This window comes from Podarcis gaigeae, assembly GCF_964106915.1.
Source record: "Podarcis gaigeae genome assembly, chromosome: 7".
NCBI classification, from domain to species: Eukaryota; Metazoa; Chordata; class Lepidosauria; order Squamata; family Lacertidae; genus Podarcis; species Podarcis gaigeae.
The window spans coordinates 64,469,593-64,484,365 of NC_139683.1; the positions used below are offsets into that span (position 1 = coordinate 64,469,593).

The 14,773-nt window shown below is 41.8% G+C and overlaps 1 protein-coding gene across 6 annotated transcripts in view; it reads right to left on the reverse strand.

Annotated features, from left to right (window-relative positions):
• The window catches only part of FARS2 (phenylalanyl-tRNA synthetase 2, mitochondrial), a 198,387-nt gene that overhangs the window by 55,136 nt on the left and 128,478 nt on the right, over window positions 1–14,773 (reverse strand). For all 6 annotated transcript variants that reach the window (XM_083747361.1, XM_083747364.1, XM_083747365.1 and 3 more), the window contains one exon: window positions 3,755–3,906. In XM_083747361.1, the coding sequence (XP_083603487.1) occupies window positions 3,755–3,906 (152 nt within the window). The remainder of the gene's footprint in view (window positions 1–3,754; window positions 3,907–14,773) is intronic.

Sequence of the window (14,773 nt, forward strand, 5' to 3'; positions counted from 1 at the left end):
TTCAAGGGAAATAATCCAATTTCTTACACTGCTTGGAAGTAAGTGGCTGGGCCGGACCATATTTGTACTTGAAACACAGGAATATTTCCTGCGTTGCAAGTTTCATGGCTCCACCGTAAAGTTTAAGGGAGATATTGCACTACAAGCAAACACAAAACACCAGTTGTGTAAAACCAAAGGCTTCCCCTTCGCTCCAAGCTTGGCCAATAAGATATGCTTTTATTTGAGCAAAGGCGAGAATGATCTTGTGTATGAAAGGATACAGCTCATTAATAGAAAATCTCTACTCTCTGATGGCTGATGTCAAGCCTTCCCTGCTCTTTTGCTGGTGTTTTGTGTGTGAAGCTATTCCCATGACTTTGCTAGGTCAGCAGTTAAACGTAATACCAAAGAATCCCTTTGAAAATTGCTGTGTGCTTAGAGCGAGGAACAACAAGGCGCTGAAGGTGAAACTGATTAGGTTTTCATTTGTGTAATTCTAGTAGCAATGCTTCTTCATGATCTTGCATATTTTGCAAATTCAAGCAAGACATGTAGTTTTTTAAAATAAAAAAACCCCTCCCAAAACCACCCACCTCCCAAAACCACACTATTCATAGCCATGATCTTTAAAAAAGAAAATTAAGCAGTGCAATGTGAGAGAAATTTGGGTAGGAGAAACTGCCTCATCTAGGAGTAATAAAATGAGAGGATCTCATATAAAACAGCTCTTAGAAGACATAAAAATAATAAAGCTATGAATGGGTGGGATTGCCTTTAGAAGATAATATTAGCCAACATTTCCCACCCCTCCTCTCAAAATACATGAATTCAAGGATGAGACTGAGATCATTATATCCCAAGACTCGTAGCATACCCAAGGATTTTAAAATGCTAACATATCTAACTAAATAACAAGTGCTATTAGCTTTCCTTTCCCCAGTATCAATATTTGCTTTAGACAGTTACAAATGAGCAACTCTGCTTCAAGAAAGTAAACAAGCATATCACTCAAACCCAAAAAGAGATTTCTCTGTTCACTCCCCGTGCCTCTTCTCTTTTTTTAAAAAAAGACAACAGCGATGCAGCAGAAAAGCAGCAAAATCAATTTTGTTGCTTACTGTCTCCCCTGATGCCTTTTCCAAGGTATTTTTAGTTGTTCTGATTAAAAATTTACTTCCTACGTACCACTGACAGCACAGTTCATTTCTGGATTAGAGTTTTATGTATTTCTTCCTGGCTCCTTCTGTATCTCTCTTTACCTAACCATGCAAAGAGAAGTATTCATCCTGTCAGGCCCAGGAATGCGAGGCCCAGTTTCCTGTACTGGATAAAGGAAATATCAAACATAAAGATATTCCGCTTTATTGTGTGTAACAAAAAGAGACCGAAATATGTCTCTGAGAAGGTGGCACACTCTCCTTTGTTAGAGGCCAGATGGTCAACCTATCAGGAATGTTAGTGTATTGGATTTCCTACATCAGCAAGAGTTTGACTACATGACCCCAGAAATCCCTTCCGACTCTGCTTGAAGGGAGGGCTTGAGGTGAAGTTGTGATACCATGTCACCTTTTATTTCATGTGATAATTTTTATATCTAACTTAGAGCTAAGTATCTTTGAGCTAGTGCATTCACGTGAATAAATCTGGAAGTTCAAGAGGCAAACAACACATCACATACTGAGATGCATAACAAAGCTCCGATATTTTGTTTTTTAAAATGAAAAGCAGTTCGCTTGGAGTGGAAACAAGAGGAAAGAGCTGCCCGAGACTTTCCCCCATCAGTCATTTTCCCTCTCCGCAACCTAAGTTTCCCACACTCATAACACTTCAGTTCCTGTTCCTCCACTCATAAATGACCCCTTCCCCAAGCTGCTCTTTATTTATTTTTAAATAAAAAATACAGTTGCATTGCAAACTAGTACTGTAGTTCACCTCTAAGCACAGATCAGTCATGTAACCCACAGAATGGCATTACACAATTCATTCTCTCATCCTAAGCTGCCGAGTGGCTGCCGAGACCACATAACACCAGTCCTGAAAGATCATCATTGGCTCCCAGTACGTTTCTGAGCACAATTTAAAGTGCTGGTGCTGACCTTGAAAGACCTAAACGGCCTCGGCCCAAGTATACCTGAAGGAGCATCTCCACCCCCATCATCCAGCCCGGACACGGAGATCCAGGACCTTCTGGCGGTTCCCTCGCTGTGAGAAGTAAGGTTACAGAGAACCAGGCAGAGGGACTTTTCGGTAGTGGCACCTGCCCTGTGGAACACCCTCCCAGCAGATGTCAAGGCAATAAACAACTATTTTACTTTTAAAAGACACCTGAAGGCAGCCCTGTTTAGGGAAGTTTTTAAGTCTGACACTGTATAGTTTTTGATATTTGGTTGGAGCCACCCAGGGTGGCTGGGGAGACCCAGTCAGATGGGTGGGGTATAAATAAATTATTATTATTATTATTATTATTATTATTATTATTATTATTAGCAACTTCACAAGGTTGTTGTAAGAGGGATAAAGGGAGGCGTGGACATACAGTGGTACCTCGAGTTACAAACACCTCAGGTTACAAACTCCGCTAACCTCGAAGAGTTACCTCGAGTTGAGAACTTTGCCCCAGGATGAGAATGGAAATCGTGTGCTGGCGGCGAAACGGCAGCAAGAGGCCCCATTAGTGAAAGCACGTCTCTAGTTAAGAACAGTTTCAGGTTAAGAACGGACCTCCTGAACGAATTAAGTTCGTAACTAGAGGTACCACTGTATTTAGAAACTGGCAGCTTGAAGCTGAGAGCCCTCTGAGGAGGCTGCTTTGCAATGGTGGCGTGTGAGCCAAGCCATTCACTTGCCTGCATTGCCTCACAACCGTCAATGAGGTGGTTTTCTGCATCCTATCATGGACTTGTTTTTTTGCGTTTCACTGGAGAAGACTAATTTCAACATACAGTGGTACCTCGGGTTAAGAACTTAATTCGTTCTGGAGGTCCGTTCTTAACCTGAAACTGTTCTTAACCTAAGGAACCACTTTAGTTAATGGGGTCTCTCTCTGCCACCGCCGTGTGATTTCTGTCCTCATCCTGAAGCAAAGTTCTTAACCCGAGGTACTATTTCTGGGTTAGTTGAGTCTGTAACCTGAAGCGTCTGTAACCCCGGGTACCACTGTACACAGAAAAGCCTGCCACATGGAAAATGGTCACTGTGGAAAGCAATTTAAACCAGCCCCATTTGACAGACATACACTCTCTGTTGGCCTTCAGACCCACAGTTCACATGCACAGGGTCCACTTTCATTATAACGTTTCATAGAAGGTTCTGTTGTGCCAAACTCCAGATATCCCTTCATGGAAAACTCAAAATTTCTTCCTAGTCCTTGGGCATTTTCTCTTTGCCTCTCTGCCCTGAACCTATTCTCCTGCATCTTATTTTCCTTTCTTCCTGTCCTTGTTACTTGAACATCTTAACTCAAGTCCATTAATACCAATACATTTCCTGCTCAACCAATGCTAATCCCAATGACTTCTCAAGCGAATATAAATTTCCTTTAGCTTGCTCTTCCTTATTTTTCCCCTTTCTGCTTGATCCAGCCATGCAAATATCAACTACTTAAAAAAACACCCCACTTCACTAAATTTACAAAATTTGCACCTAAACTTTGGCCTAGTCTTATCACGTTTGAACACTATATGCTTTTGGCAAACCTGGAAGTTTTTACAGGCACTTTTCATCATAAACATCAAACTGGGGGGCGGGGTGGCGGGATATATGTCCAACTTACTTTGGATGTGTATATTCATCAATGAGGTGAACTTTTTCCACCACATCTCCTCCAATGGTTCGAACTAAATCATAGAAGTCATTTTCGGAGTATTTTTCAGAGGGCAGCCAGAAAGAGATGTCGTTGATCACAGGAGGATATTTGCTGAAAGGCTAAAAAGCAACAACAAAAAGGTAATATTGCAGTTATGAAACAGCACTGAAGTGAGTTTTCCAATGGTGTAATAACGTTAATTGATTTCACATTCTATGGTAATTGTATAGAGGACAATTTATCAAACAGTATATAAGGACATGAGCAGACCAGTACAATTACAGAGCATTTTCTACAAAAACAGAAAAAGTAGCTCTTTACTCACAGGTACTTTTTCACCCAGCTCTGCCACAACTCAAGTCAGCTCATGTGTCCTTACGTACTGTTTGAGAGAAACTCCTCCATAAATATTTGCTATGGTCATGGCAGGCAGCCATGGGTGTGAATGTGTGTTTCAATGTCTCTTAAGTTTAATATGCATTTTAAGGTCTTTGTGTGATAGGTGCCGAAATGGAAATCTACGGGCACTCTCTGAAGAGAATGTATATCACCTCACTGAAAATTATGCAGAGTTCACCGGCGGCATTAAAAACAGATGAACATCTAGACATGAAAATTTAATGGGCGGATCAGTCATCCACACAACTTTTCCGAAAAACAGAATATATCAACACACAGAGGCACTCTCTTGTGTGAACTCTTTTGCAAGTGCACATGTGAGCTCTCAATGTCATTACTGGAAATGGCGTAGAATCACACCCTTCGGCCAGGTTGCAAAAAAAGACCTTTACGTCTTGATTTTACTAGAGAGGCCATCTGCTGCTGAAGAGACTAGCTTGCGTTTAGATGGCACAGGGGCTTGTCTCTTTGACAGCAGGAAAGGAAATGCTTCAGTGAAACCAGAAAGCAAAGCTCAGGCTGAGGACATAGCTCTCTCCCATGACACTTTTCTCTTCATGCCAGGTCCCCCCACAAACCACAATTCACTTATATATTTATTTGTTTATTTAAAAATACCTATAACCCTCCCTACATCTATAGATACAAGGACAGGGTGCAAAACATAAAGCAAACAACTATACAACAAGCAACTGTAAAACAATAAAAACAAATAAAGGCAGCTAAGAGAACAAAACAACTTTCCTCCAGGTTTAAGAGTAAAAATACAGAAGGGGTTTTGCCAAACGTTTTTTACTGATTTTGCAATAATATAACTAAATGAACATGGTAACTTTCATACAAAGAAAATTGTGAACATGCCCCCTCTCCTCTTGCTAGAAGCTTAGTAAGTACCGAATTCAGATTCAGATTCTGTTTTTTGATCTTCACTTAGGTTTGCTTACTATATATTTTTGTAGTTGCTTCAACAGGGGTCTTATATGTTATATCACCAGAGTCTTTGGCAACCAAAGGAGAAAAGACACACATGAGCATAGCTTTGACAAAGGGAAAGCAATTAGGAAGTCAAGCTCCACACTGATGCAGCCAACAAAGTATTCTCCATTTTGGACACATTAAAATATGTAACAAATTGGCATCAACTGGCATAGAAAGCATCTGTTTCTTTCCTCCTTTCGATACTGCTACATCATGGGTTATTTTCTCTGCATGTGCTATTCTCCATGCATTCTTAAACCATAGATCTAACCCTATACCTGGTACATTTCATCACGTTTGGCCTATGGTGTTTGGTTTGGAACACAGAAGTTAAGCAGGGCTTCAGTGTAATAGCTCTGAAACACAGAATTCTTAGTCACCACGTTCCCCTCATAATTCATTTTACACAGAGAATCTGTTGAGTGCTGAACCTTCCCCACCCCTCCATTTTTTCCACACAAGACCCTGTCGTTCTGGTTTTTTAAACTGTTTTATTCTCCAGCAAGGCGGGGAAAATCCAGCAGATACATGAAGGCTAAAACTGGCAAACATTTTTTTTTCCTTTTTTGATCCCATAGGTTTTGCGTGTTTATTTACTTTTTGTTTATATAATACAGAAAAAAACAAAACAACAAAAAAGAAATAAAAAAGATTGAAAACAATCCAAAAACATTGAAAAGTAATATTACATAATATAATACTCTCCCCCACCACCCACAGCTTCCCTCCGCCACAATTCGACTTCTTTGAATCTCTATTTCCACCTTTATCTCTGCATTCTCCAAATGTATCATCCTTTAAATTTCTTTTATCTCTTCTCTTTTCCAATTCATAGATATACTTTACATTTTTATTCTAGGCATGTTAGCATATCTTTCTTAGAACAATATTTTAACATATAATCTTCGAAACATTTCCATTCCCTTTTTTAATTTTTGATTTGACTGATATCTTATGATTGAGGTTAGCTTTGCCAGTTCTAAATATTCATTTGATTTGCAAATCTACTCCTCTTTTGAGGGCAAGATTTGAGATTTCCATTTAGAAGCAATCACTACCCTGGCAAAACTGGCAAACAGTTTCTGTTCCTCCATCACTCCTACCCTGCAAATGTTTCAGCCCAAACGAGAAATTACATTAAGACATGGCTGCTGGTGCAACCTGAAGTTTTGTCCTTAAAATGCACTGCCAAATTATCCTCAGGCGCATCAAGCGTATACAGATTTCCTTGCTTTGTTTTTTTTCCCCGCCCACAGCAGCTGATGTGCTGTCCTGATTTATACAATATATTATCTCAATAAGAAAATTGTATTTTACGCCTGGAAAATGCTTTATGACAGAATAGTGAAATCCTAAGTGAATACCTGATAAAGCAATAAACCTGTAAGAAGGGCAAATTTACGGTGCAGTGATTAATACAGATCTGGCTGCACATGACGCAAACACTTTAATGAATATCTGATAAGGAATACTGTGAGAGTTTTAAATTAACAGCCCCACAGCGATCCCAATTGTGAATCACAAATGATTATCCAACTTGTTACATGAATAAACTTGTCAAACAAATTCATCGCCTGGATAGCAATTTCGAAACTCAACTCTCGATAAAGCCATCACACCGGTGCTCTTGATGAAATGCCAGTGTCCATGAAAGATGCTTCTCCCGTTAACACCAACGCCACTGTTACATGTTAAAGAGTTTATACAGATAATGTATGGCCACAAAGCTCATGTGAACTGGTTGATTTATATTATCAATGCAATAAAGCACTGGCATGATCGAGGCAGTATTTTTAAAGCAAAAATAAAAATAAAAATATTTATTCTACTGTACACAATTGTATGCCCCAAGGTATGTATTTCACATTTACATGTATGAGATTTATGAACCACGTGCGTACACACACAGTTTAAATTTCCTCGATGACTTATTTATATAAAAAAAAATTTAACCCCACCTCTTGCTCCCGCCCTCATTCCTATGTGGCCCTAAAGGCGGCTCACAACACATTAAAAACGTAATACAATTAATTTACTGTAAGCAGCAAAGGAGGCAGGGGAAAGAAGCATCTTGGAAAGTCAGTTTTAAAAATTGTGTTAAATTTGAGTTAATTTGCTGTTAATTTGTTTTAAAAAATGGAAAACCAATAAAAATTAATTGGACAAAAAACAACAACCTTAATACAATTAAAGCAAAGCAAAACTTTAAAAGCCAATAAAATAAAATTCCAAACAGGAAGTGGTGGGCAAGGGCAGGGTGAGAGAAAGAACCTAAAAAACCAACCAAGAGTGGTCAACTAGACCTGTTGCTTCAAGGATTATTTCAGTGTTGCTATCCAGTCTCTTGGTGGGTTGGGTTTTTCGCAGGAGAGGGCAGAGCGGGTGAGGGAAATTCAGTTGGGGAAGTTGAATTTGTAGCAGCAGCATGGGGATGTGCGATTAACTGCTTCCCCACCCATGAGAGAAAAAGGAAGATGCTTATGAAGTGGTCTGCTGTTGCTGGAATGAACACTTAGATGGGTATTAAAAAGTCTCAAGTCCTTTATGAGAGAGAGAGAGAGAGAGAGAGAGAGAGAGAGAGAGAGAGAGAGAGAAGAGTGGCTGTTTGACCTGAGCTGATGACACTGCTGTAGTGTATGAATAATAAATAAATAAATAAGAAATAACCACAACAAATGCTCTTCAAATACAGTGGTACCTCGGGCTTCAGGTTACATACGCTTCAGGTTACAGACTCCGCTAACCCAGAAATAGTGCTTCAGGTTGAGAACTTTGCTTCAGGATGAGAACAGAAATCATGCTCCGGCGGTGCAGCAGCAGCAGGAGGCCCCATTAGCTAAAATGGTGCTTCAGGTTAAGAACAGTTTCAGGTTAACTACAGACCTCCGGAACAAATTAAGTACTTAACCTGAGGTACCACTGTACACTGCTTGCTTTTTAACACTGTCATCTGGAATTTATCCTAGAACCAGCATCAGAACCTTGCTTGCTGTAAATCCCAATCTCTTCTGATCCCACCCACTACCCCCGTTACCATGCCTGAATAAGGACGGGGGTGGCACTGTGGTCTAAACCACTGAGCCTCTTGGGCTTGCCAATCAGAAGGTTGGCGGTTCGAATCTCCGCGACGGGGTGAGCTCCCATTGCTCTGTCCCAGCTCCAGCCAACCTAGCAGTTCAAAAGTATGCTAGTGCAAGTAGATACATAGGCACAGCTGCCGCAGGAAGGTAATCGGCATTTCCATGCGCTCTGGTTTCCATCACAGTGTCCCGTTGCACCAAAAGTGGTTTAGTCTTGCTGGCCACATGACCCGGAAAGCTGTCTGTGGACAAACGGCGGCTCTATCGGCCTGAAAGCGAGATGAGTGCCACAACCCCATAGTCACCTTTGACTGGACCTAACCATCCAGTGGTCCTTTACCATTACAGTGGTACCTCGGGTTAAGTACTTAATTAGTTCCAGAGGTCCATTCGTAACCTGAAACTGTTCTTAACCTGAAGCACCACTTTAGCTAATGGGGCCTCCTGTTGCCGCCACACTGCCAGAGCACAATTTCTGTTCTCATCCTGAAGCAAAGTTCTTAACCCAAGGTACTATTTCTGGGTTAGTGGAGTCTGTAACCTGAAGCGTATGTAACCTGAAGCGCATGTAACCTGAGGTACCATTGTATCTTTATAGCCCTGAGCAAGATCAATTGAGTTTTAAAAAACAAACATAAATGATTTACAACACATGAAAACAGAATTCCTTGCATGATTTAATGCTGGCGTTGGAGTTTTGTGCTTTCAACAGTTTGTGACAGGCAGAAATTCAATGGGATAATACTCTCCTAGTACAGTGGTACCTCGGGTTAAGTACTTAATTCGTTCTGGAGGTCCGTTCTTAACCTGAAACTGTTCTTAACCTGAAGCACCACTTTAGTTAAGGGGGCCTCCCGCTGCTGTTGCACCGCCGGAGCACGATTTCTGTTCTCATCCTGAAGCAAAGTTCTTAACCTGAAGCACTATTTATGGGTTAGCGGAGTCTGTAACCTGAAGCGTACGTAACCCGAGGTACCACTGTATAGGAATACAATTATGGGGAAGGCTTTACCTGCTGACATTCCATCCAAAAGACATCTTAGTGTTTGTGTGTGGCCCACGATTTAACTTGGGACCCTCCACTCCAGCCACAAAACAGGATACAAATCTGCGTGACACAAAGTGTGTGCAAAGGTGACACATGTTTGTTCTCTCTTTTGCAGGTGGGGCAATCTTCCTACAGCGTACCAAACCCAGGAAACCCACTTCTGTATATAACATAGCAGCTAAGACTGATCTGTTAATTCAACTCGTGTCCCCAGCATTCTCCTAGGCTTAAGACACTCCTTTGTGCTTTTATTGCACCAATTTCTACCTTTTTCTAATTAAATAGCTTCCTAGGAGGAAACTATTAGGACATCAGCATTCATGCCAGATGCAAAATACACACCTCCTGAGCAACTGCCAGCACAAATATTGCTGTTTAAAATTTACAGCGCAGTGTAAAACAAAGGCAAATCTCTGTCATCATTCAATTTGAGCAGAGAAGTCCCACTAGTCATATATAGCTGTACAGATTTCCTCTCCTGGTTGCTAAGGCCTCGCAATCTAGGAAAACGTGACTCGTGATCCTGCATACATCTTAATATGCAAAAATTATGGGGGAAAGAAACAAAATGAACCCAGGAATGCACAGGGCACCTGTAAAATCTTCTCTGGCCAGTGACGGAGCTGCAGTAATAGTTTGAGAAGTCACCAAGGCAACTTCTAAATGTGGTTTAGCAGATTTCACCACCACCATCACCAAATGCTTCTTCGCTGCACTGGACATTGCTATAGCTATAGTGAAAATTAGCCTTCGGGGTCGGTGGGTAAGATATGCCCAGCCTTCTTTAAGCCAGTATATGGCATCATCAAATTATGTTCCCAAGAGGTCATTCTGAAAGGTTTCAAATCCTATGTTCAGCAACTGGCCTAAGCTCAGAAGTGGTGGCTGTGACTTACTAATTGGGATTCCCATAATATCCACATCCCTTCTGTTTCCTAGAAAATGTGTGCCCTTTGCCACACGGTGGCAAGGTGATGCAACCTGGTAGAAGTCAACCACATTAGTTGTATGACAGCGTGGAAACAGTGAACTTTGTTGAACTGGGAGCACAGAGTGGGGTTGTTAAAGCCTCTCCCACTTGCTCTTCCCGTCTTCAATTGATTGCTGTCCCCATGCCACCCAGCTCATGACAGATCAGCTAGTCCAGGGGTCAGCAAACTTTTTCAGCAGGGGGTTGGTCCACTGTCCCTCAGACCTTGTGACTATATATTTTTTTTGGGGGGGTGAACGAATTCCTATGCCCCACAAATAACCCAGAGATGCATTTTAAATAAAAGGACACACTCTACTCATGTAAAAACACGCTGATTCCTGGACCGTCTGTTGGGCCGGATTGAGAAGGCAATTGGGCCACATCCGGCCCCCGGGCCTTAGGTTGCCTACCCATGAGCTAGGCAGTATGGACAGATGAGCAGAGCTCCCCAGGGCTTGACAGGCCTCACAGAATGGCTGAGGGTCAGGGGTTGCATTTGGAAACTGCACCAGCATCATTTAATAAAAAAGAAAGCATCTACAATATGCGTAAGGCTGTAATTTAGTACTGACCATAGACCTAGGCTTCATTACACCGGACTTCACACACCCTCAAATAATAACTGCTTGTATTTCTGAAGCTTAACAAACAAACAAATGAATTAAAAGTGTATCACATTTGGAGTTGTTGTGGGTTTTTGGTCTTTTTTTGCATCCGATAGCAAAGTTGAATGGGAGTTTTAACTGCCATTTGCACCCTTCCCTTCTGAATTCCAAGTACCGGTACACCTGGTGGCAGATTTTAACCGGTCAGCTAAGGAAGGGAACCAACAAAAGAATCCTGGTTGGACTCAGGGCTTAAGACAGTTCTGGCTTGTGATCTAGAAGCAAAACAAAACTATCTAGTGCATCACCTTAGCCTACTACTGTAGTGGGTAAAGTACTCAAAATATTCCTTCAATAAATCCATTATCAGGATTTATTTGCATTTACCAGGGTCAGGACGGGAGGACACTGGACTTAATGGAGCTCACTTATGATAAAACATGTACTTAAGACTGACTTTTGAAAAGAAAAAATGCAACTAGAAAACTGCCTGATGTTAATAAGCAATATACGCAGAGGATGAGCTTGCATACTGAGGGGATTTTTCTTCTTCTTTTTTGTGAGGGAGGGTAGTGTATTTATGTGTGCTGTGTGCCCAGAAATACATTTCTCCTCTCCCCATTCCTTATAAGTGAGTGCAGGTTGTGTTTGGAACAGGGAGGGAGGTTTTGCCCTCCCCTCCTTGCAAATGTTGTCCAAAACTGTTAAAAGTGATTCACTTAAGTGAGAGAAACCACAGTGGCGTATCTGAAGACACAACTGGAGTACCTGGTACCTGACCCATTGACACCAGTCCTCAAGTATTAATCTTAATGTTATCGGCCCAATCCTAGGTGCCATTTTTCTTGGTCACTGTGAAGCGTGACAGAATGTTGGGCTCTTTTATGGAGATGCTAATCTAGAAGGGCCTTTATATATGCAAATATATCTCAGCAACAGAAATTGCTCTATGGATTACTTAAGCATTCAATGCAACCATTATACGTTACCTTTCGGAATAATAATAAAGACTACGCTTTATGTAGTCAAGGATTCATTTTTTATATGTATTCATTTATGAGCTGTTTGCTGAAAGAAGTCTCAGAGGCAAAACACTTGAGTGGATAAAAATTTAGAGTGCATTCTGCACTGTGGCACATTTACTTTTTGAAACGGGCCGGCTTTCCTTAGGTACTACTTAAGGAAGCATTAGGACTTAACCGCAGTTGAATTTGGTTTTGTCTTTGAGAATAAAGAATTAAAATATTACCCATGCCACAGAATTATGCCACTGGAATTGAATGTGTGTATATTTATTTTGAATCCAGAGGTAAGATTATCACTTGAAACAAAACGGATTGACATTCTATTAGAATGTACAGAATCTGCTTTTTGGGTTAAAAAAAATATCCAAACAAATTGAAGGGCAAATGAACAAAGTGAGGGCAAATGGGGTAATTGGCAGGGAGAGTAGAAGGAAAACAACACCATGATGAAGCAACAGCCAAGGGAACGAAAGGGGCAGCACAGCCGTATGAACATTTGGCATGTTGAGTATTTTTCAGTATCTGTCAGTCTGCATCAATTGTGCTCCTTTCAAAGCACATATCAAATTTAGAGAAGGTTGACACAGCACTAATATATTGTCTCTTTGTGAATTGGACCTGAACTTTGATACATTTGATTTTTCTTTTGTCTCCTGCTGTTCTGATAACAAGCTTTCTGCATTTCCTAATCATATGCACTCATTCTTCCTGGAATTTCAGACCTGAGTTACTTCTCCACTAAAATATGGACAACCCTAGCACACATTCTCAAAAGGAAAAGGAATAAAAAACACCTTAGAGATGTGATCATGACATTTTTTTAAAATATTAAAACTAAGGTTTACATCCTGCCTTATTGCAGAAGCTAACAGCAAAAAAAAAAAAATATAAACTGTGGCTGTGAAGTTGTGGGGGGATCATTGATTTCTAGCCTGTAATGTAGCTGGACTTAGCATTGACTAAAAGAAGGCAGGAAATAGCATATGGGAAATGGGGGCAATGGGGGGGATTTCATTATAAGCAGGAGGAAAGCTAATAATTAATAACAGATGGTAATAAATGATTTATGTGAGAGTATATTGGGGTTTCTCAGAAATAAATGAAGGTCTCGGTCACTTAAGATACAAACAGCTTTCAACATGTGTCCATTGGCTGGTACATCTGGGCAAAGAAATGAAGAGCCCTTTTATTTAAAATGTAGAAATACAAGATGGGTTTTTAGCTACTGACAAAATTTGGGCTTTTCCTGTACTCTACCATCTGTTCTGCTATGAGAAGCAACCACAATGGTCTTATAAAACACAATGGAGAGAAACAAGTTAACTGTGAAATGAAACTTGGTACAATTAGAGTTACATAAAGTAGATTTATGTTCAGCAAGGCACCTTTAAATATGTGCCTGGCCAGAGCAGGACAGCACAGTGTACCTTAAAAGTTAAAGCATAAACCTTCCTGCTTCAGTTATAAACATACTTGGGAATCTGTGATGGCAGCTTCCACCCAAGATATTGGGAGCGGCGGGGGGGGGGGGGGGGAGTTGCGCAAAGATACAGATGCAGAGAAATCACCAGAAATAGATACCTTCCTTTGATCTCGTAATGCTAGCTATTCCAGGGGACACAACCTAATGAAGTTCATCTAGGATAGAAGGGATGATGCGATCTGGAGCAATTTCTTTAGAACTTTTGGGTGACTGACACCTGGGCTTAATATTGACTCAACCAAGTCCTTAGAATGACATAACTCCCCTATAATCAGAAGGGGAGGCCCTGATGGGGCTGCTGCAACTGGCTGCAATTGGCCCTGACCCATCATAGGGCACTGGACCTCTGCTGAGGAGGAACTGCTTCTACAATGTTTATCTGCATGTGATGCTTAATGGTACCTAGGAAACTTAGGTGCCACCTTTATTCTTGGCTAAGGTGTGCTGCCAGTCCAGTGTCTCGCTTTCTTAAAGGTAAAGGTAAAGGGACCCCTGACCATTAGGTCCAGTCGTGACTGACTCTGGGCTTGCGGCGCTCATCTCACTTTATTGGCTGAGGGAGCCGGCGTACAGCTTCCGGGTCATGTGGCCAGCATGACTAAGCCGCTTCTGGCGAACCAGAGCAGCACACGGAAACATCGTTTACCTTCCCGCCGGAACAGTACTTATTTATCTACTTGCACTTTGACGTGCTTTCTAACTGCTAGGTTGGCAGGAGCAGGGACCGAGCAACGGGAGCTCAGTCCATCGCGGGGATTTGAACCGCTGACCCTTTGATTGGCAAGTCCTAGGCTCTGTGGTTTAACCCACAGCACCACCTGTGTCTCAAAAGGAAAAGGACCCCTGGGCGGTTAAGTCCAGTCAAAGGCGACTGTGGGGTTGCAGTGTTCATCTCACTTTCAGGCCGAGGGAGCCGGTGTTTGTCCACAGACAGCTTTCCGGGTCATGTGGCCAGCAGGACTAAACTGCTTCTGGCACAACAGGACACTGTGATGGAAAGCAGAGCTCATGGAAACACAGTTTATCTTCCCGCCGGGGCGGTAGCTATTTATCTACTTGCACTTTGAGGTGCTTTCGAACTGCTAGGTTGGCAGGAGCAGGGACCGAGCAACGGGAGCTCAACCCATTGCGAGGATTCGAACCGCCGACCTTCTGATCGGCAAGCCCTAGGCTCTGTGGTTTAACCCACAGCGCCACACGTGTCCCTTTTCCTTCCCTTACTGTGCTTCATTTCTACCCTCTATGCATAGAGTCCACTGCCCATGGAGGATGACAACTTGCGCAATGGAGAGCAGCTGAGGTTGCAGGGCAGCAAATGGCCCTGTTTGTGCTCACACGATGCTTATTTCATTGCTTCAGTTCCCTCTTGCAAACGTAGGATTCATTTACATTATG